The following is a 22,865-nucleotide window of genomic DNA, read 5'->3' as shown; positions in this document are numbered from 1 at the left end:
TCTGGGACCCAGCTCTACTGCATAAACGAACAGGGAGAGAGACAAAAGGATCAGAACTTTAATATCATTCATTTCAAAAACAGCCTGGGCACATGAGACCTGGCATCCCAGGGGAATCCAAGGCCTCTTCTGGCTTCTTCCGCACGCGCGCATGCGCGCACACACACATAAATAAAAAGAAATAAATAATTTAAAAGATAAAAGTAGGGGCTGGGGATTTAGCTCAGTGGTAGAGCGCTTACCTAGGAAGCGCAAGGCCCTGGGTTCGGTCCCCAGCTCCAAAAAAAAAAAAAAAAAAAAAAAAAAAAAAAAGATAAAAGTAGGGCTGGAGAGATGGCTCAGCGGTTAAGAACACGGACTGCTCTTCCAGTGGTCCTGAGTTCAAATCCCAACAACCACATGGTGGCTCACAATCATCTTTAATGGGATCCGATGCCCTCTTCTGGTGTGTCTGAGGACAGCTACAGGGTCCTCATATAAATAAATACATCTTTTTTTTTTTTTTTTTGGTTCTTTTTTTCGGAGTTGGGGACCGAACCCAGGGCCTTGCGCTTCCTAGGCAAGCGCTCTACCACTGAGCTAAATCCCCAACCCCAAATAAATACATCTTAAAAAAAAAAAAAAGATAAAAGATAAAAGGCCACCAAGAAGCTCTTTCATTCAGATTCATTCAGCAGCTGCCTCCTCTCCAGCCTCAGGGATGTAGGACCAGTGTGAGGTAACCCAATCCAGAGTAGAGATGCCTTAGTGGACGCAAACCGCAGGGGGTTGGGGGCGGGGCTCTGTGGTGGGCTGGACACTAACTCCTGGGAGATGCTGCCCCCTAGTGTTGGCTGGGTTTGACTCGGAAACTGTCAGTCATTGAGCGGCCGGAGACAAGTCATCCCATCTTTCCTGGACTCTGCCACATCGTCAGACTAGGGTCAACGAGCTGATTTGGAGCTGAGGGTGTGGCTCCGGATGGAAAGATGCCGCGTGGGGTTGGGGATTTAGCTCAGTGGTAGAGCGCTTGCCTAGGAAGCGCAAGGCCCTGGGTTCGGTCCCCAGCTCCGAAAAAAAGAACCAAAAAAAAAAAAAAAAAAAAAAAAAAGAAAGAAAGAAAAAAGAAAGAAAGATGCAACACAGGGCGCTCATGTCAAGAAGAAAAGAGGGCGGGGTTGGGGATTTAGCTCAGCGGTAGAGCGCTTGCCTAGCGAGCGCAAGGCCCTGGGTTTGGTCCCCAGCTCTGAATAAAAGAAAAAAGAAAAAAAGAAAAAAGTCCCCTCCCTAGCTGGGAACCAAACCCAGGTCTCTGCAAAAGCCATCTCTCCAATGCAAAGATTGTGTGCGTGTGGAATCTGTGTCTGGTGTCTGTCTTTCTGAGTCTGGCTTACTTTGCTTCAACGTAATCACATTCCATGCAAGTGTGATGACAATGTTCCTCTTCGCGACTGCATACGATCCCACTACGTACATTTAACTCATTTTATCATTTATCTGGGCTGGTCCGGTTCTCTAATTAACCCGGACAGGAAACACAGATGTGCAGGTATCCATGGAGTGCTGACTTAGGATCCTATGGTAGATTTATTTATTATCTATAAGTACACTGTAGCTGTCATTCAGACACACCAGAAGAGGGCACCGGATCTCATTACAGATGGTCGTGAGCCACCATGTGGTTGCTGGGATTTGAACTCAGGACCTCTGGAAGAGCGGTCTGCGCTCTAACCACTGAGCCATCTCTCCAGCTTGTTTGAGGAGCTTCTATCCTGACCTGCTGAACCATCTCGCTGGCTCCAAGCATCCCTGAGGGGAGGAGAAAGTTTCATCTCCATGTCCCTCCAACGCTCCCTCACCCTCTTTTTTCTGTCCCCATGTTGCTGGCTCTCCTATGCACTGGCTGTGTGACCCAGAGGCAATCAGTAACCTCTCTGAGTTGATGTCCTCACTGGAAAGCAGTGGTTTTAGCTCATAATGATTGCTACAGCACCCTCATGTGGACTTGTCTGTCTCTAATCCTAGCACTCAGGAGACAGACAGTGGGTCCTCTGTAAGACTAGCCTGAGCTACATAGCCAGTACAGGCCAGCCAGGGCTACAAGACTATATACTGAGACCCTGACTCAAAATACACATGTACAGAGAGACAGACACAGAGACATGCACACCGCACACACATAAGCACACCCACACCACACACATACCACACCACACACACACATGCACAAGCACACATGCACACCACACACACATATCACACACATAAGTGTGTCACCACACACACCCTACACACAAACCTGTACACACATACATGCACACCACACACATGTGTGTGCACACACCCCACACAAGCACACATGAACACCACACAAGCATAATGCACACCACACGCATGCATACACGCACACATACACACACATGGCCTCATGGGATCTTGCTACTCCAATCATGGTTCCTCTGACTTTGCAGGATACCCTGAGTGGCTTTCAGCTTCCTCCCTGGCCGTGGTGCATAGGGCCCGGTACCTAGGATCCTCCCATGGCATCCCCCATGTTCTCTGGCCTCCCCCTTCTCAGATCAAGCAGATAAAAAGCCTTGTGAATAGACAGGGACATTGTTTAATTTCAAAGTTAGTTGGTGTCTCTTTTTTCCCCTGGACCCTTTTAAAGCTTCCTAGGTGACCGACTCACAGCCAGGCTCATACCCTCACCAGGGCACCGACGGTCCTGGTTACTGGCACTTTTCATATTTTACTTTGATGTGTATGTGTGTTTGCGCGAGTGCGCATGCGCTGAGTTTCTCATGTAGCCCATGTTAGACCTTAACTATGTAGCCAAGGGTAACCTCGACTTTTCGTTCTCCTTCCTCTACCCATCCAAGTGTTGGCATGTATTACCATGCCCGGTTTATGTTGCTGAGGAATGAACCCAGGGTTTTATGCATGCTAGGCCGGCACGCTACCCATTAAACTGCGACGTAGGTCATACTTCTCCATTTTAGCGTGGTCTGGGGACACCCTCCTCCCCAGTCTTCAGCCCCCAAGCCGGCTGGGACATGTGTGCCTTCCTGAAGGAAAGGACCCATGTCTGCTGGATGCAGAGTCAGACGAATCATCTTGGTATGGACAACAGATGGGTCAGGGGTAGCCTGGGGTAAAATGACAGAGCCGTGGGAAAACTGTCATGGACAAGGTTCTCGATGAGCAGCCAGCTGTGGTTCAGTCAGTCAGACATGTCTTCTTCGTCAGGTCCCTCGGGGGTCCAGCCGCTGGCCGCACGCTTGATAGCTCTCACCCAGCGGCCCTGCAGCTCCACAGACTCAGCCTTGAAGGTGTACTGCTGGCCTGACTGTTGCAGCTGGAAAACCCGAGGGTCCCCCTGGGGCCCTGAAGTCACCTGATAACCCAGCAAGGGGATGGAGGTGTGAGCCTTCATGTCCTGGTGGGAAAAAAGCCATGGGTTACCATCCCCCAATTTAGCCTCGCAGACCCTGACAGCCACACATGTTTGCTTGCACCAGAAGCCCTTGAGGGACGGGGCCTGTTGGAAGATGGAGGAAAAGGAGGAGGAGGGGAGGGAGGAAGAGGAGAGGAGGAGAAAGAGGAGGAGGAAGAGGAGGAAGAGAAGGAGGGAAGAATGAGCCGTTCTTCAGTCTGAGCCCAGCTCTAAAGCTCAGTAACCTATAACTTGAAGAAACTGTGTCCCTGTTGGGCAAATAATCCCCCCAGCCCACTTTCCCCTCCCCTGTGAGAGTGGGGAGGCCTAGCTGGAACAGACATGGCATACCTGGGGGGCTGCATAGACATACAGCACAAGCGGGTCATCCCGGGGGATCACACACCAGCTCCGGGGAATGCTCCTGATACTCTTGTCCCCCATGAGCTGCAGGAAACTGCACACCACACTCTGGTCGGGCCCTGCGGAGGTCTCTTTCTGAAAGTAGAAAGGACAGTCAGGTGACAGAGTGCCCACAAGGTGTCATGGGACCAGACATCAGCCCTGAAACTTTACAATCACTACTTTTTTTTCTTTCTTTCTTTTTTTTTTTAAGACAGAGGCTCATGTAGCCCAGGCTAACCTAAAATTTGGTATGTGGCAAGGGATGGCTTTGAACTCTTGATCATCTTCCCCACACCCCAGGATTCTGGGGTTCTGGGCATATATGCCATCACTCCTGACACAATCACTATCCTTAATCTCTGCAGGATGCTACAAGGAATGACAGGTCATTTGTCTCCGAGGCTCAGAGACTCCACTGTCCTAGTTCATGCTGGCCAACAGCAGGCAGAACCATGGGAGTGATGAGGTGTGGGTGAGTGCCAGAGCCCGAGCTGTGGGAGACAGGGCTGTCCACCCGAGCTGGTCAAGGGACAGAGTTGGGGCATGACAGGCATGAGACTATGGAAGCAGGTCTTTTGCCCAATTGTGAGGCTGGTTCGAGGGGACATTTGGGGTAGAGAGGGAGCTGGAGTCTATGAGGAGAAACCAACTTGCTCGTGGGTGAACTATTTTCCAAGAGACTCCTGATACTCTTGTCCCCCATGAGCTACAGGAAGCTGCACACCAGACTCTGGTGTGAGCATGGGGGAGCTCAAAGATGACCACGACGGGTTGCCATAGCTCATGCTCATAGAACGGGGAGTGGTTCTGGGAGGGCTTGAGGCTGGTAGTCAGATCACAGAGGAGACCTGCAGACTGGGTTTCCGAGGCCCCTTCCAGTTAGAATGGTGCCTGCAGTCCGCCTGACTGGAGCCTGGGTATCCCCACTTATCACACAAGGTCAGCTGGCACATTCACGTCTTCGCCTTGCAGAACTGTGGGGTGGGCCCTAGGAGCGTGAACTGGAACAGACAGGCCATGCTGTTACTGGATGGGGACACAGAGGAGTGGGGGAGACCAAGTAATACCCTACAGCCCATGGCTCCTGGCTGTTGTCAGGTCTGGTATGTTTGGACTAGAGGAGAGGGATTGTCTGTGGGTTGAAAGATGAGGGGAGGGGAGCGGTGGTGGCTTGTTTCTCAGAACCCTGGACAGAGTCTTCTGCAAAGAGAATTATGGGAAGGACGCTTCCAGCCCTCACCTCCAAGATGCCTCGCCTCTTGTCCTCCTTGCTGTCAGGGAGCAGGTTTCCGGTGAGGAACGTGTAGCAGGTCAGGCAGACTCGGTTGGGCCTGTTGCCGTCATATTTCAGCTCCGCACGGTAGTCAGAACACTTTGCACACACTACCTGTGGATGGGGGCAGCAGGGTTAAGGAAGCTTGGTTGGTCACAGGAGCCCAGCCCCACTGCACAGCCCTACCTACCCACTTTCCCTGCATGAGCCTCTTACATGGGGCTGGGTCCGGGATGGCTAGGCAGAACAAGCTGTAGCTACCAGAACCTCACTGGCCCCAGCAAGGGCAGGACTCTGCCCCCGCAACCCCCCACACATACATGCACGCCCTCTGATGAAACAGCTAGGGCAGGGTGACTCAGAGGAGAAAGTGACTGGTTAGGCCACACAGCTAACTGGCAGCCCCGAAATGGCGCCTTTAAGGTCCCAGGGTTTACAGATGGGGATGTAGTTCTCAGTTGTTAAACAAAGTGGGGAGATTGGAGGTGGGGTGGGAGGGCAGGGAATGGTGGCGGGGGGGGGTGGGGGGCAGTTCAAGGCCAGCCTGGACTATGTGAGGCCCAGTCTCAAACAAAACAGTGTTTGTCGGGGTTGAGGATTTAGCTCAGTGGTAGAGCGCTTGCCTAGCAAGTGCAAGGCCCTGGGTTCGGTCCCCAGCTCCGAAAAAAAAAAAGAAAAGAAAAGAAAAAGAAAAAAGAAAAAAGAAAAAAAGAAAAAAAGAAAAGAAAAACAAAACAAAACAAAACAAAACAAAACAAAACAGTGTTTGTCACCTGTTGTAGAAGGGAGGGTCAGGAAGACCCGTCAGGTGTTCTGGGGAGCCCAGCCACCCAGCTCCCAGCTGAAGGTGTGTGAGGATGTTCAGCGATACTAGGTGAGGGAGGTGTGGAGAGAAACTCCGGGTACCATGAGTGTGACTCTGAGGAAGACCGGGGTGCCCCGGGCATGCTGGGTGTGGCTACTCTCGGGGAGTCACTGTGTACCCCGCCTTCACAGGGCGCCTGAGGCAGAAAGGGAAGACAGAAACTGGCAACTGAACACGAAACGAAATGGTGACTCACTGACTCCCCAAAGAGGACATGCACGGGCCTGAGACACCCAGGAGTCAGGGTGAGGACACCTGGGCCTGCGTGCATGCGTGCGCGCCTTGGGAGTGTATTATGCTTTTATTGAGACATGTAAGCACTTCTCTTCTTATTTCCTACTTATGTCTTCTGTGTGAGCGTACACCACATGCGTGTGGGTGACTGTGGGGGCCAGGAGGAGGTGTCACTGGAGCTGGAGTCTTCTGCAAGGGCACCAAGTGCTCTTAAGTATCGAGCCATCTCTCCTCTGTCTTTATTGAGAAATTTATTTCATATAATTATTAAACACATCATTTTCTCTTCAACAACCTCATTTGCTTTTCTGAGGTAGGGTCTCACGTAGCCATGTTCCAGGCTGACCCAGAACTCACTATGTAGCCCAGGCTGACCCTGAACTCACTATGTAGCCCAGGCTGACCCAAAACTCACTATGTAGCCCAGGCTGTCCCCGAACTCACTATGTAGTCCAGGCTGACTTGGAACTTCTGATCCTACTTCCTCCTTCCATGTGCTGAGATTATATGCATGCATCAGTCATTTGGCTTCAAGCTATTGTTGGCTATTTTTTTTAACCATTTAGTGTTTGTGAGCATGTACAAGAGTGAGTGTGTATGCACGCGCGCACACACACACACACACACACACACACACACACACACACACAATGGTATAGCTGTGGAAGTTGGAAAGTTGGGATAATCTTACAGGAATCAGTTTTTCCTTCTGCTCTATGAGTCCCAGGGGTTGAACTCAGGTCATCAGGTTTGGTGGCGAACGCCATCATCCCTGAGGCATCTAGAAGGCATATCATTGTACTTAAAAGACTTTGAATACTACAGTCTTGCTAGGTAGCTCAAGCTGGCTGTGAACTCGTGGCCCTCCTGCTCCCATCTCACAAGATTATACTTTAGGACTCAGGTGGGGAAACGGAGGCCTGCCGAGGAATTTGGAGTTTGCAATGTATAAAAGGAGAAGAGAGAGGATTAGCCTCTGCTAATACCAGGGACATACCAGGTCGTGGGACTGGCAAATTGTAGGCAGTGGGTGGGTGCCCAGCAGGGGATAGAGACGCTCAGCTCTGGGCAGGTAACAGGAAAGATCACTGAAGGAAGCTTCCACAGGCTGGTTCACTTCCCTGAACCCATCTCCTGTCCCCATTGCCGAGCTTCACACAGCATCACAGGTGGGACAGACAAGGGCAGTGGACACACCCAGGCTATAGAGCCGGCCAGGATGGACAGGATTCAGTTTGAGCCTGATGTTGGAGGTAGGAATGTCCTGGGCAAAGGCAGGTTCTGGGTGCCCAGTCCCTGCAATGTGTACTCACGTAGCCACAAGCCCGGCAGTGGTGACGCCGACGAGTCAGGGCATTGAAGGGCTCCTGGCAGCGCATACACATGGTCACCATCTTGTCTCGGACCCACTGAGGTGCTCGGAGACCCAGCTCCTCTGCCTGTGGCTGAGGGAGGGGAGCAGCTGGCTGGGTAGGCGCTTCGAGGCATCTTGTACCCCTTGGAGGCCCCCAACCTTTGCTTGAGGTAGTTGGCTATGAGCTGGCTAATAGTCTCACTGTACAGGTGAGGAAGCAGGCCTGGAGGGGTCAAACAACTCGGGAGTGTCACCCAGAAAGCCAGAGTTCAGAGCTGAGATCCGGGAGCCCACCTTCAACTCTCCCTGCTTCTCTGATCAGTTCAGATCTACTAGTCTAGCCTCGGCTATGCAGGGGTCCTCCCTGGTCTTCATACAGCTCTCTACTCAAGGCTCCAACGGCAGACATGTTTGCTTTGTTTGTTTTCGAAACAGAGTCTTACTGTATAACTAAGTCTGGTCTGGAACTCACTATGTAGCCCAAGCTAGCCCCCAATGCACAATGCTGGGAATTATAGGTCTGATGACACACCTAGCAAAAGGCAAAATATTTGCCTTCTATTTTTTGAAGGTTCTTTTTGAGCTAGGGCCGCATGGGGCCCCAGCTTGCCTTGAACTCACTAAAAATCAGAGGATAACCTTGAACTTCCGATCCTCCTGTCTCTACCTCCCGAGTGCTGGATCACAACACAAGAGAGATACTGCTAACTCAGAAACTTTGGCCCCCTTGACCCGAGGGTAATGCTGGGTGGAAGGGCTTCCTTGGACCCTTCACGTAAAGTCAATCCTGGTTAGGGGACACTCTTTGTTCCTGAAACTCAGCCTTGGGGTGCAGAAGGTCCTATTACCTTGGGCTCCTGTGTGTCCCCCTGAGGTCCCTGGACAGCAGCCTTGAAGGTTTCACTTCGCTTCTCGACTTGGTCAATAGCTGCCTGGCAGGCCTAAGTGGGGGTGGGGGTTGGGGAGGTGAGGGGTGCCCAAGGCATCTTGCCCACATCCAATACATTTAGCTAAGTGTACAGCCTGAAGTAGGCCCCAGACTCTACATGAAGGAGAAGCTGTCATCTCAAGGTTATACATGCCAAACCCGAGTCTTATAACCGAGTTATAAGAGTTGCTCCAGACCTGAGATGGTTCGGTGGTTAAGACCACTGTCTGCTCTTCCAGAGGTCCTGAGTTCAATTCCCAGCAACCACATGGTGGCTCACAACCATCTGTATTGAGATCTGATGCCCTCTTCTGGCCTGCAGGCATACATGCAGGCAGAAAGCTGTATGATGCATACATACATACACACATACACATACATACATAGATACATAGATACACACATAGATACATACACACATAGATACACACATAGATACACACATAGATACACACATAGATACATACATACACATAGATACATACATAGATACATAGATACATACATAGATACATAGATACATACATAGATACATACATGCATACATACATACATACATACATGCATGCATGCATGCATACATACATACATACATGCATGCATGCATGCATACATAGTTGCTACAAACCACCCAGAAAGGCATAACAGGATTTGGTATAGCTGATTTAAACTCTACAGGAAAAAAAACAAAAACAAAAACGAGGCAACCAGGCATACCCAGGTATTGGAACACACACACACACACACACACACACACACACACACACACACACACACCCCTTCTCTCCCATTCCTCTCAAGTAGGCCTAGTTCAGACTCCCAGGAGTGCCCATACCTGTATCCAAGAAACCATTTCCTCTCGAGACCTGCTCAGAAGGAAAGAGAACCCAATGCAGAGGACAGTACCAGCCGGGTCATCTGCTGGTCTCAGGCAGTCCCAGCCCGTTAGCACCTACCGGGCCTGCAGCTCCAACGTTCTCTGCTTGCCGGATACCAGGAAGGAGTGCGGGAACTCAGCGTCCGTCAGCTCCCGCACCTGCCGGTAGAGGAAGGCACCATCAGAATCACATCCCCGCACTGAGGGTTCTTCCCCTGCCATTTGCCTAGCTCTGCACAAAGGGGGCTGAAGACTTCAGAACTATGTCAGCAGCACCGGTGCTGACACGGTATGAAGTGGAGGGGACGGTTCTGAAGGGTCACCAGAAATAGAGACTGGACCTTGAAATCACTTGAGTCTGTGGAAAACCTTTGGGGTTGTTTTCTTCGTAGCCTAAATGAAACATCAGATCTCATTACAGATGGTTGTGAGCCACCATGTGGTTGCTGGGAATCAAACTCAGGACCTCTGAAGGAGCACTCAGTGCTCTTTAACCATGGAGCCATCTCCCCAGCCCGGTCACACAGCTTTTAAGAGGCAAAATGAGGCAGCTAGCATTGGGTTTCTGCCATAAGACTGAGGTTGGTTGGGGGCTGGAGAGATGGCTCAGTGGTTAAGAGCACCAACTGCTCTTCCTGAGGTCCTGAGTTCAAATCCCAGCAACCACATGGTGGCTTACAACCATCTGTAATGAGATCTGATGCCCTCTTCTGGTGTGTCTGAAGGCAGCTACAGTGTACTCATACAATAAAATAAAATCTTAAAAAATAAATTTAGGGGCTGGAGAGATGGCTCAGAGGTTAAGAGCACTGATTGCTCTTCCAGAGGTCCTGAGTTCAATTCCCAGCAACCACATGGTGGCTCACAACTATCTGTAAGTCTGAAGACAGCAATAGTGTACTCATGTACATGAAATAAATAAATCTTTAAAAAAAAATAAATAAATTTAAAAAAAAAAAAGACTGAGGTTGGTTAAATACTCATCCTCACCCCTCCCCCAGGGCCTAGTCGGCCCAGACCTAACCCCAAGCTATGTGCACAGAGACTGGCATGAGGAATCTGAGTCAGATCTTAAGCCCTAGAATCCTGAGGACTCTGATCCTATAGCCCTCAGTGGCCTGACTTCTCTACACAGACTCAGATCAGGAAGGGCTAGGTGGAGTCTGGACCCTGTATTCTGGGGGACCGGGGGGGGGGGCTGTGAAGTCTGCTGCAAAGGACAGAAGCCCTGGGAAGAGAGGGGTGGCGGGCGCTGAGGGAGCAGCATGGGAGATCTGGATGAACTGTTAGCACCCTTGTCAGAGGTGGGATCAGGAGAAGGTGGAGGCTGAAAGCTTGGAGGAGTCCAAGCAGGAAGGGCTTTGTGAAGAAAGGGGAACCCCAGGGGCTGGGGATTTAGCTCAGTGGTAGCGCTTACCTAGGAAGCGCAAGGCCCTGGGTTCGGTCCCCAGCTCCGAAAAAAAGAACCAAAAAAAAAAAAAAAAGAAAAGAAAGAAAGAAAGGGGAACCCCAGAGAGTTCCCAGCCTGAGTCAAGGTGCCCTGGGATCCTCATTAGAGTCTCCAGGTTTTGGATGCCTGCCAGGCCATCTCAGCCACATTCTGCAGGTCCGGCCCAGTTCAGGGTCTTTCTATCCCACACAGCTCTTTGTGCTCATCACCAAAGGGCCTCCTGCTTCAGAAGGCTCTCCTGATATCTGTGGCCAAGTGGCACATGGCCGGATCTTATCAGAACAAGATATTAGACTGCCACCTGCTGGCCGGCTCTCACGGTAACTCTACAATCTGTCATAGGTCACCGATGGCACCTCTGCGGTGAGGTATCCCTGTGCAGGTTACAACCTGTTGGGTTATATGTGAGGTTCCTGAATGGCGTGCCTCTGTAATCTCTCCTTTTTAGGCTGGGAAACACAAGGACCATCTCAGACCACAGACACAATCGTCTTGTACGAATGACGTGCGCCCTGCACCGGGTCCTAGGTCCTAGGTCCTAGGTTGGTAGAACGCCCAAGGTGGTTCAAGCCCCACCGTCCCTTAAACCTGACTCAAAAAAAAAAAGGCTTCCATTTGTCGTAGACAGCTTCTCTCCCACCATGCCCAGCAACGTCCAGCAGAGGGCGCTATGGGGCCGCTAGCAAGTGAGACAGGCTTGTCAAAGGGTGGCAGCCCAGAGCAGGCACACAGGGCCTTTTCATGTGGTCTCAGAACAGCGGCCACACATTACCCTTTGAACCACGGTGGTGCAGACAGCAAGGAAAGCACCGTGAGGTTGTCAGAGTCGTGAACTGCCCCAGAGGGAGCCATACCCTTACAAGGACCTACTCTGGCCCCTGTTGTCAACCCACCCTGAGCCTTCTTTGGGGGACAGCTCACCTTCATGCCAGCCACGTCGATGCGGGTCCTCACCTGGAACTGGGCACCCACTTGGAGGACCCGGGGCACGCAGTACAGAAGCATGTTGTTGAACTGGGAGGACATGGGGAGGTATGGGCAGCAGCTCGGGGTGCTTTGAGTGCCCTGGCCCCCGCGCCTCCCCGTCCCCTCTGGTTACATTCTAGGCTGGCTCACAGAGCGATCCGGGATGGGGTGAGGACGTGGCTGTCTAGCCCCCAACTGCAGTGATGGGCCCCAAAGGTCCGTCTAGGTCTACCGTGAGCACTGGGGCACCAAAGCAACCAGAGGACCTGTGGGCTGACAGGAGATATACACCTCCTGATAACAACGCTGCCTGGTTTCAGAAGATTCCGGTTTCCCAGAATCAGCTCAACAGAACTTCCGGGGCAGCTAACCTAATTCCCTCATGCTGCGCCGTCTTCAGAGCACACAGAAGCAACAGGGGCCTTAAAGCCAACCTGAGCTCAGACCCTGATTTCTGCTGGGGGCGGGGGATGCAAAGCTGGCCCCTCAGCCACCAGCCACTCGGCAGCCCCTACCAAAACCAGGTAGCGCTCCATTGGGTCGCTGCGGCGGAAAGAGATCTTGAGAACAGGGCCCTCTCGGAGCAGGGTGTTGGAAGGGTCCACAATGTCATCCTCCAGGCCCAGGCGCTGGTACACATCCCACAGGCCCTGCAGCCGCTCCTGGAGATGGGGCACACCTTCAGCCTAGGCTGGGCAGGGTCCCAGCTTCTTGAGAGTGTGCCTGATGGGATAGGATGGGGGAGCCAAAGGCAAGGAGGTAGCATGGGGCAGGTACCCTGGATAGGATCAGTGGATACAAGGACCAAGAGACAGGGCGTGTCCGGGGATGCCCCCATGCCCACTCCGAGGACAGGCTCCTCACCATCTCAGCAATGGCTGCGTTCGAGTGCTGTGCGGCTGAGAAGATCATGTCCAGCGCTCCTAGCAAGGGAACAGAGCCCCAGTCATTCCTGGAGACCTGCAGCCCCCGGGGCTTGGGCTCTACAATAGCACCAGGGGCGGGAGCACCTATCATAACTACCACAAACACAGCCCTGCTCAAGCAGGCTAGCATAGTGACGGTCTAGAAGATGGAAGCCACCCAGGATGGGGACCCTGAGGCCACTGGGACTAGATTGATGACTTCAGCCATTCTCTCTTACTCCCAGGGCAAAACCTGACCTAAGAGTGTATGCCCGACAGGTGTAGGTTCAAATCCCAGCTCTGCTCTTTTCTGAACTGTGTGACCATGGGCGAGTCACTTAACCTCTCTGGGCCTTGCCACCCTGCCTCGTCTGTGGCTCACGTGGTGTGGATACCACAGATAAAGGACCGACGATGGGTCATCACCAACCAATCAGTCTTCAAGTAGGATCCCCCCACCCCCATCCCCAGCTCCCTGGGCCCCCGGAGTATCCTCACTCTGGGCATCTTCGAGGTCTGGGGCCTGGGCTGGCAGCTTCTGCACATATTCCTTGAGCAGCAGTTCGTACCGTGGGATTCTCTGCACAGGTTCCAACATGTGGTGCTGCAGGGTCAGGCTGCCGGAGGCCTCACTGCGCTTGGGGAGCAGGGGGGGCGGGCAGGAGAGTGAGAGTGGAGAAAATGGGGTACCAGACCTGAGGTTGTCCAAATGGCTTGCGGGGGAGGGGGGGAGATAGGTCAGGCTCACCAGGTAGCCGTGCAGGCTCCTCCCCTGGGCCCCTCACCTGGATGCGGGTGACCACCTCCTGGAAGGGCTGTGACTTGTCCATCCAGGTGGCCAGCAGTTCTGCCGCCCGCTCAAAGTTCTTCACGTACTCGCTGTACATTTTCAGAAAGGGGGCCAGTTTCTGGATCACATCCCCGATGCGTGGTGTGGCTGTCCTGAGTTGGGAGGGGATGCATTCAGTCTGGCCAACTCCCGTCTTGGCTCCTGAGCCAGACTCATGCTTCCCAGCCCCCAATAGCCTTTCCAGGCTCCCTCAGGCGGGGGGGGGGGGGCTGAGGGGGGAAGGTCAGAGTGTGGCTCCCTGAGGGTCTGCCTCCTCCTTTCGCTCTGAGCCCTGGTCCCTGGCTAGCCTCCCTCTGAGGCCCATTGAGGCCTGGTTGGAGAGACTGCAGAAGGCCACGTGTAGCTGACAGGCTCCATGTACAGGTTGCCTGAGAGTACAGCCCAGGATGGCTGCCTGTCTCTGCTCTCCTCAGTCTAAGCCGTGTGTCCTTGTGGAAGCTTCTCCGAGTCTTGGTTTTCCTCCTCAGAAAAGACGGGTGTGATGTTGGGTGAGTTTATAGACCTGCGTCCCACCCCCACCCCCATCTTGCTTTTTTTTGTTTGAGACAGACCTGTTTGTGGCCCTGGCAGACTGTTCTGGGTCTGGGTAGGCCAGACGGGTCTCCACCCGACTCTATCTCTCGTTTTAACAAGTTCATATTTATTACCGTCATGTGAGTGTGCATGTGTGTGTGCACTCCTGTGTGTGTGTGTTGGGGGGGTGATGCTTGTAGCATAGCACACATGTAGAGGTCAGAGGACAGTGTTGGAAAATGGTTCTCTTCTTTCACTGTGAGTCCCAGCCATTAAAGCCGGGTCTGTGGGGTTGTTTAGCAAAGCTTTACTGATTTGAGCCATCTCCCCAGCCCTCAGGCCCATCTCTCTTTAGATTTATTTATGTGTATCAGTGTTTTGCCTGCATGTATTATGTATGTACGCATGTATGTACGCATGCATGCATGCATGTATGTATGTGCTCATGTGCATGCCTGGTATCCACCGAGGCCACAGGAAGGCTATTAGACCCCTTCTAACTGGAGCTACACATGGTTGGGAACCAACATGCGGGTGCTGGGATCAGGGCTTCCCATATAACAATGGCGTGAACATCACATAGCTGCTGGCTAGGAAATCAGCCTATCGACAGATCAAGGCCAGGTTCCCACTCGGTACCACGACACCCAACCTCTTAAGTCACAGGGCCTAGAATGGCCCCGTCTTCTCCGGCTGTGCCAGAGGTAGAGGCCTGCAGGAGACAGCCACGGCCAGAACTAAACTCAAGCACACGGCCTCACAGGCAACCTCACCCCGGGTCCGTGACTCGAGTCCTCACCAGTCATCCACGCGCCTCTGCAGCTCCGGGAGGAAGAACTGTGCGTGGAAACGGTAGATGGAGGAGATATTGGAGAAGATGAGCTTCACCACGTCCTCAGGGAAGGCCTTGCTACGGCTCGCCTCCCTCAGCAGCTCCTGGAAGAACACCTAGACAGGGAACCAGCAGCTACTCACACCCTACTCAGGAGGAAGCCACCGCCCACCGCCCTGGATTCAGGCCACCTTACAGATGGGCAGACAAGCCAGGAGTCCCTAGGGCTTGGCCAAGGGAACAGCTCTATCTGTGTCTTCCTAGGCTTTGGGCCTTCCTTGGTTACCGAGCATCTAGTGAGGGTAATCAGTGGGGAAGCCAATGCATATATGAGGTTGGCCAGGACCAAAGGCAGTACATGAGGTGCTAATGGGTTCAGTTCTGACGCTGCCCCAAAGCCACCCAACGAGGTCAGTGGGTTGAGCAAAAGCCAAATCCCGGCCTGGTGTCTGCACTCCTGATATGGTGGGTGATGAGGAGCCCCGACTGGCCTGGTCAAGCAAGTGCAGGCGAGCCACGTAGGCCTGCTCCGTCTCCAGAAGCTCCTGCACGACCCTCTTCTCCTCAGGTTCCTACAGGGATTGAGGAGAAGGGTGGACAACTTGGCTTGCCGCTCCTCGGAGGACAATGTTGCTCTGCCTGGTGGGCACACCCTCTGGCATTCCTGCCTTCCTGGTAGACCTACAGAATACAGCCTAGAGAGATGCACTGCTCCAGGCCTGAGTCTTTTTTTTTTTTTTTTTTTTTTTTGGTTCTTTTTTTTCCGGAGCTGGGGACCGAACCCAGGGCCTTGCGCTTCCTAGGTAAGTGCTCTACCACTGAGCTAAATCCCCAGCCCCTCAGGCCTGAGTCTTAAGGCTAAGCAACTTCTACCCGGGCTTTCATGGGAGCAAGGAGTCAAGGAGCCACTGTGGAAGGAGGCCTCACGCATGAAGGGGAAGACACATGGAGAAGGGGCCTAGCATCGCAGCTGAGCCGTCCTCTGGCGCCTCAGAGCTGGGGGAGCATTAAGGTTACATAAGGTCATAAGGATGGGTGGTTGGTGACCTTATAAGAAGGAGAGTTAGAGTGACCTGTGACCCCAGCACTGGGGATACAGAAGCAGGAGAATGTGAGTTTAAGGCCAGCCTGGGCTACACTGCAGGATCCTGTCTTGAATAGGGGGAAGAAGAGAGAGAGGAGAGAGAAAGAGAGACAGAAAGCCAAGGGGTCCTTCTAACCCATTCCCCAGTCAGAGTCAGCAGTCCTGAGATCAAACCCTCACCTGAGTCTCCGGCCCTGGACTGGCCCCAGGTTGGCAGGATTTCCTCCAAGCCCCACTCGATAGCTTATTCTTGAGGGAATTCAGATATGTCCTGCTGACTGGCCGGAACTCAGACGTCAAGGCCTCCCCGGCAGGGGGTGCCTCCCAAGGCTCTGGGGACAGGGGCAGCTGATGTTCAGGGCTATGGGGCTGGTCCTCAAAACTATGGGGTCCAGGTGCTGCTCCCGGAGACCTGCTGAGAACAGACCACACTGGAGGGTCTCCTCAGGGTAACCGGTGTGAGCGAGCCACTGGTGTTCATGGGCTCCCAAGGGCCCGGCAGAGTGTAGGAACTTGTCAGAACTTCCGAATCCTCCTCGGTCCTCACCCACCCACTCCTCCCTCTTTTTGTGAGCCAGGGTCTCACATACTGAAGGCCGCCTTTACGGTGGAAGATGACCTTGGACTTCTGGTGCCAGGATTACATACGTGTACCACTACGTCTGGTTCACACGGGGCAGGGGGCAGGGCGCAGGGTCTTTTTTTTTTTTTCCAGAGCTGGGGACCGAACCCAGGGCCTTGCGCTTGCTAGGCAAGCGCTCTACCACTGAGCTAAATCCCCAACCCCTAGGGGACAGGGTCTTGTGCACATCCTCCTACCAACTGAGCCGTGGCCCCAGCACCATCCTTCTGAGTCGTCCCCCCACCCCCGGTGGGGGGAACTCTATCAGTCCCTAAATGAGTCACTATGACCTCTTTTATTCTCTGGGGAACTATATACTTCCCTGTTTCAGATGCAAGCACGTCTAGAGAGAACCACTCCTTTGACACACAGATTGTTTTTTTTTTTTTTTTTTTTTCTAGAGGTTCCTTCAGGATCAAAGTCCAGCTTTGGCCTTCATCCCTGCTTTCTTTTCTGTAGCTCTCCCGACACATCGAGGGAAATGTGGGAGCCATAGGGTAATTCAGAACAGGGTCACAGATGCTGAAGCTGGGCCTCTTTGGGGACACTTATACCCCTTTATGCCCCGTTACGAGGGGGCAAAGTCAGCCTGAAGAGCTCTGCGCTGCTGCATTTACCAGTCCCATAGGCCAGAGAAACCCACACTGGCAGAGTTATCCCTACCAGGCACCTGCAGAGAAATAGCCAGGGTGACGTCATTGGGTTGGCATCCCCACGAGGAAGACAGACAGGGTAACAAAGGCCAGACAGGTACCAAGCCTCCAAACCCAGACAGAAAAGAAGTCTCAGGGTTGGGGATTTAGCTCAGTGGTAGAGCGCTTGCCTAGCAAGCACAAGGCCCTGGGTTCGGTCCCCGGCTCCGAAAAAAAAAAAAAAAGAAAAGAAGTCTCTGCGTCCATGCGTCCATGCTGCAGATGTGGAAACTGAGGCAGAAAGGATGGGAACCTGAAAGTGGGCCAGGCGGGGAAGGCAGAGGCCCAAACCTCCATGCTAAGCTGTCTTTTTACTCTTGATGTCAAGGACAGAGAGACCCAGAGAGCTGAGGCTATTGCCCTGGTCACGGGGCATTGTGGGGGCAGAAGGAATATGGAGCCAATTCCAGACACAGAAAATGGAGTTCCTTGGCCTCAGGACCTATAGCCAGGGCGGTGGGAGTGGGGTGAGAGGGTGCTGAGTCTTAGGTTTTTCTCCTGTACACTTGGTTTCAGCTTCTGCATTTCTAAGCACTCAGGCCTGCGTCTGTTTCCTCTCTAGCCCTCAGTTTCAGATCAGATAGGTAGGTGCCAAGGGCCCCACAGAGAGAAAAGCCAGCATGGTACCCCTCGCTCAGAGCCTGACTCTCATATTCCTGACCCTGCTTCCTGTGACCCACTCCTCTGTACGGTTACTCTCCCTGCACGGTGCAGACTGGCATAGCTCAGTACCCCAAGAGCTGGCACCCACATGAGCCTACCCTCCAGCACTCTGAGTGTGGTGGTCCCCCACATCTGGGGTGGTGGTCCAAGGAAGGCCGTGGCCAAGAGCTGTCCCAGGTGCTGAATAGAATGAGTCCAGCCAGGCTCCTGGAGAGGCAGGGTCAAGCTGCTCAACTCCAGAAGTGAAACTTGCCCTGGAATGAATGTAGGGTTCCAAGTGGAGGCCCCAGGCACTTCCTGTGCTTGACCCTCACAACGCAGGAGGGAGGCCTTCCCAGGGCATCTAAAGCCTGTGGCCTTGTGTCTCAGAAGGACAAAATTTGGTGTCATAAGTAGAAATCTATCTCTGCACCCTCCACAGACCCCTAGGCACTGCACTGTGTTCTTGTGGCTTCCTAGGGCTGGGAACACTAGTGGCCGAGGGTTATTTAACAGCAGAGTCCTTCTCTCGGAACTTCAGGTACGAGAGCCGCCTTACCCAGCATCTGGCAGCTGGAGGCAAGGGGACTCAGCTAGAACCACTCAAGCATACCCAGGTTCTGGAACCCTCTAGCATAAACAAGGGCTCAGCCCCTCCCTCCACCTGCCCCTCCTTCCCTCATCTCTCAGGTCCTCACAGCTTCCCCCACCCCCACACCCCCGAACCTCACAACTCCCCCCCCCCTCCCCGCCGCCCCACCAAACCTCCTGAGGCCAAACCTCTATCTGGCGCGTGTTTCCAGAGCACAGTACCAAAGACACTCCCAAATCACAGGCCTGCAAAATGGCTTCAAGTCTCACACTCACACCCCTCCAAGACTACCTAGGACCCCTCCCACCCTTGGCTTTGTCTTTCCCCTTTAGACACAAGCATTAGCACAATCCCAAAGCTCAGAAACTCAAACAGCCTAGTCCCTGCGACCCCTCTTTCTTCCCTAGGATGGGAACAGAACAAGATACACCCTAGGGTCACCGGTAAGGCCTGAGGTATAGAATGGAACTTAGGAGACTGGCCTAGGGTGCATGGCTCTGTACTGTCTGCATCCTGCCCTCTTGTTCCCATTAGTATCCTGGTTTAAATGGGATCTGTGCACATGTATTGGAGACCTCCCAAAGTACCAGGCCAGATAGAAGGGTTCGACCCCAACCCCACCATCTGTACCTGCTGTTCTCAAACACAGCCACCAGGTTGCACACTGAGTCCTGCTTCGCACAGGCTTGCTCCATTCTGCTAGCCTGCAAGGTGGTCCTCAGCTACCCCAGAAGCAGGGAGGAGGGCAAGCGGTCAGCGCCCTCAGCACTCCCTGGCCTGCGCGGGAAGCAGGGCTACCACAGCCTGGAATCTGCCCATCTCTTCTGACTGCCCTGGGGCAGTTCCTATCTTCAGAGCGATAAAAGAGGAAGTGGTCCCAGTGACTTGGAAGAGAGACCAGCGCTCCCTACTGTGGGAGGAGCCTGTTGAGCTCTCCCTACTGTGGGAGGAGCTTGTGACGTTCTCTGCCCCTGCACTCTTGGCATCTGACCTTTACCTCCCGGAGACTTATACTTGGCCCTGGTTAGAAAAGACACCCGCAAGGGGTTGGGGATTTATCTCAGCGGTAGAGCACTTGCCTAGCAAGCGCAAGGCCCTGGGTTCGGTCCCCATGCTCCGAAAAAAAGAAAAAAAAAAAAAAAAAAAGACACCCGCAGTGGCAACAGGTCACAGGACCTTTCTGGAGCCGGATCCTGGACTGACAGCTTCGCTGGGGGCTCATAGTTTTTTTACTTGGTACCATTCTCAGCGTCTTTCCTGCATCTGGCCCTGTGCACTGCTGAAAGAAACAGCTTCTAAGTAAAAAAACAAAACAGACCACAGGACTGGGGATGTAGCTCAGCTGGTAGACAGTGCTTGTGTGGGATTCGGGAAGCCCAGGGTTTTATCCTCAGGACCGTAGAACTTGGTATGGTGGCACATGCCCGTGGCACCCACTTGAGAGGTGGAGGGGAGAGAAGCAGAGTCGACCAGCCCGGGCCACAGGAGACCACGTCTCAAAAAAAAGGGGTCGGATGTGATGGGTTTGAGATGGCTCAGAGGTAAGAGTGCTTGTAGCCAAGTCTGGCAGCTTGAGCCTAACCCTGCAGCCCCACATGCTGGAAGGAAAAAAAAAATAGGCTTTTTCTCTCCTTTTATTTTTATGCGTATGTGTGTTTGGCCTGTGTGAGTCTGTTATACCACATTCGTGCCTGGTGCCCACAGAGGTCAGAAAAGGGTGTTGTGGGAACCAAACCTAGGTCCTTTGTAAGTTCTTTTAACTGATGAACCAGCTCTCCAACCAAGAGCGGACTTTTTCCGGTTGCCTCTGGACTCCAACCCCCACACACTGTGTCTCTCGTATCCCTCCCCTAAAATATAAATGTTTAAAAAAAAATCATGAGTTGGGCTGGAGAGATGGTTTAGCGGTTAAGAGCACTGACTGCTTGGGTTGGGTTCAGTCCCCAGCTCCGAAAAAAAGAAAAGAAAAGAAAAGAAAAAAAGAAGAAGAAAAGAGCACTGACTGCTCTTCCAGAGGTCCTGAGTTCAAGTCCCAGCAACCACATGGTGGCTCACAACCATCTGTAATGGGATCCGATGCCCTCTTCCGGTGTGTCTGAGGACAGTGACAGTGTACTCATAAACATGAATAATTTTTTAAAATGATGTTGATTGGGGTTGGGGATTTAGCTCAGTGGTAGAGCGCTTGCCTAGCAAGCACAAGGCCCTGGGTTCGGTCCCCAGCTCAAAAAAAAAGATGTTGATTTCTCTCTAGCGCCCTAGGCAGGAGAGCCTCCAGGGTTAGAGCTAACCACTTTCTTCTCATTTATTCCCAGAACTGTGCTAACCACTGTGCTCCCTTACCAGAAATAGAGGCTCATGAAGGTCAAGACGCCTGACTGAGGTCACCCAGGAAGAACAGGGGAGAACTGTCATTTCTGAAGCCCAGGTAGGTGTCCTATGACTCCAGCAAAGACCAAGGGAGCTGGGAGGATGACCTTCATGTGCTCCGTCCTCAGGGTCATTCCTGATCACAGCACCCTAGGGAAATCTGCCTAGTCGTGAGCCTCTCGGTCACTCGGTGTTTCCAGAACACGTGACCAGCACCTCTGCTCCGTTCATTCAAGCTGGAAGGCCATTCACGCATCGCTCTCCCACTGATCCTGAGCCAGGACCCTCTGCTGAAGCTAGTCTTTGTCCTAGGACCAAGTGGGAGCCATCCTGGAGCCCAAAGTGCCTGGCACTGTTTCTCCCGTGGCAGCTGTGAGTCTGGGGCCTTCTGCCCAGCAATCCTGCACCTCTGAGCTCCCCTCCCCCCCGCCCCCAGCTGTGTTTTCCACCAGGCTGGCCCAGTCCTGAGGACTAATCCCAAGAGCAGGTCCTTTGCAAGAGCAGCAAGTGCTCTTAACCGCTGAGCCATCTCTCCAGCCCTTACAATGCTAGTTATATTTTTTAAAGCTTTATTTATTGTATGTATATGAGTACACTATAGCTGAGCCATCTCTCCAGCCTCACAATGCCAGTTTTATACTATGCTAAGGATGCACAGCAAGCCAAGCTGTCTACAAACTCAGCAGCATCCTTAGACTACTTGCACTTTTTGTCATAAAAAACTTAGAACATGCATGGGAGTAGACAGAATAAAATAATTTACCCCCATGAGCCCTCAGCCCACACCAAAGTTCAGTCCCCAGTCAGTCCCAGCCTGTGCATGGTCCTCTCCATTTCCCTTCTGTGTCCCGATTAATAAGCAAACTCCAAATGCCAGATGACATTATTTCTGTATGTATCTATCCCCCCCCCCACCCCGCCCGGAGCTGAGGATGGAACCCAGGGCCTTGTGCTTGCTAGGCAAGCGCTCTACCACTGAGCTAAATCCCCAACCCCTCCATATGTATCTAAAAGCCAAGGGGACTTCTAAATACCAACACACAGCCATGGAGGCAGACCGGATACATAGCTACACAATTACTATAGTAAGAGTTTTATTGACATGTGTGTTCATACACATGTACTACCGACAAAACAATGTTACCACTGTTGGTTCTCAAGAGACAGGGACAGAGATTGTTCAGCAACAATCTCTCTGTGTAACTGAGTATCCATTTCGAAAGCACAGGGCCAATAACCAGGAACAAATGTTATGTGTGTGGGGGAGGGGATGGCCTGGATATTGAGGCCCAGCCTGACACCCTCAGTTCTATACCTAGAACCCACAAAGTGACAGGAGAGAATTGATTTCTGCATGATGCCCTCTGACCACCACCTGCATACCATGGAAGATGCATACATGCATACATATATGCATATGTATACATGCACATATATGTTGATGCTCCCCGAGGTCCTCCCTCCAGCTGATGGTCACCAAGGGAGAGAGTGTCACTTTCTTTAATGATGTAGCCAGTGACAAGCTGCCTGTTGTCCAGTGAGCTCTCACACTCACACAAGCCACCCTAATTAAGCTCAGTGGGTCACATATATTCCTGTAATCCTAGTATTGGGAGGTGAGGTGGGAGGATCAAGGTCATCCTTGGCTACCGAGTGAGTTGGGGCCAGCCTGGGCTACACAAGACTTTATCTCCAAAATCGGATAACAGAACAGAAAACGGCCAGGTACAAATCTGTTCCAGGGTGATGCCCTGTCTTGCTCCTGAGCTCTCTATCTTGTTTTTTTGTGTGTTTAGCGAGGACACAGGCTGCTGCCTCACTGCCCTCCCCTTGCCCACAGGCAATCTCCTGCCTCAGGATGTGACAACATTTTTATTACAAATTGAACAGAGTCTGGGTTACTTTTATCCTTAGGGACACTTCCTCTGGGCACTCCTGGTCTTGGGGAGACCGCTCTTTGTTAGGGTTCAACCTTTGCCTCAGCAGTGTGTAGTGT

At 52.6% G+C, this 22,865-nt stretch overlaps 1 protein-coding gene across 12 annotated transcripts; it reads right to left on the bottom strand.

The window, feature by feature from the left end:
* Nucleotides 1-2,579: 2,579 nt before the first annotated feature.
* Fgd2 (FYVE, RhoGEF and PH domain containing 2) lies at nt 2,580-19,380 on the bottom strand. 12 transcript variants are annotated; one of them, XM_039098711.2, is made up of 17 exons: nt 19,130-19,376; nt 18,027-18,182; nt 16,132-16,363; nt 15,359-15,439; nt 14,835-14,983; nt 13,458-13,614; nt 13,171-13,309; nt 12,632-12,690; nt 12,283-12,429; nt 11,723-11,815; nt 9,431-9,510; nt 9,310-9,340; nt 8,395-8,487; nt 7,506-7,637; nt 5,061-5,207; nt 3,767-3,913; nt 2,580-3,418 (listed from the first exon to the last, which is right to left on the bottom strand). In XM_039098711.2, exons 1-17 carry the CDS (start codon nt 19,192-19,194, stop codon nt 3,203-3,205), a joined length of 2,124 nt encoding a protein of 707 aa, XP_038954639.1. In that variant the 5' UTR covers nt 19,195-19,376; the 3' UTR covers nt 2,580-3,202. The 12 variants fall into 12 exon arrangements, with proteins under 12 accessions (XP_038954639.1, XP_038954640.1, XP_063135220.1 ...); XM_039098712.2 differs by lacking the exon at nt 8,395-8,487; XM_063279150.1 differs by lacking the exon at nt 15,359-15,439.
* Between the last annotated feature and the right edge of the window lie 3,485 nt (nt 19,381-22,865).

Source organism: Rattus norvegicus, chromosome 20 (genome assembly GCF_036323735.1).
Source record: "Rattus norvegicus strain BN/NHsdMcwi chromosome 20, GRCr8, whole genome shotgun sequence".
Classification (NCBI taxonomy): Eukaryota; Metazoa; Chordata; class Mammalia; order Rodentia; family Muridae; genus Rattus; species Rattus norvegicus.
Note: the sequence above shows the minus strand (reverse complement) of the source record. Positions and strands in the feature narration are given on the sequence as shown.

Excerpts from the sequence above, each read along its gene's own strand:
- Fgd2 (XM_039098711.2), bottom strand. The coding sequence starts at position 19,194 with ATGGAGCAAGCCTGTGCGAAGCAGGACTCAGTGTGCAACCTGGTGGCT. Across the intron at positions 9,511-11,722 it reads TCGACGTGGCTGGCATGAAG|GTGCGGGAGCTGACGGACGC; the intron begins GTGAGCTGTCCC and ends CTCTACCGGCAG. Across the intron at positions 8,488-9,309 it reads AAATGGTTTCTTGGATACAG|GCCTGCCAGGCAGCTATTGA; the intron begins GTATGGGCACTC and ends ACCCCCACTTAG.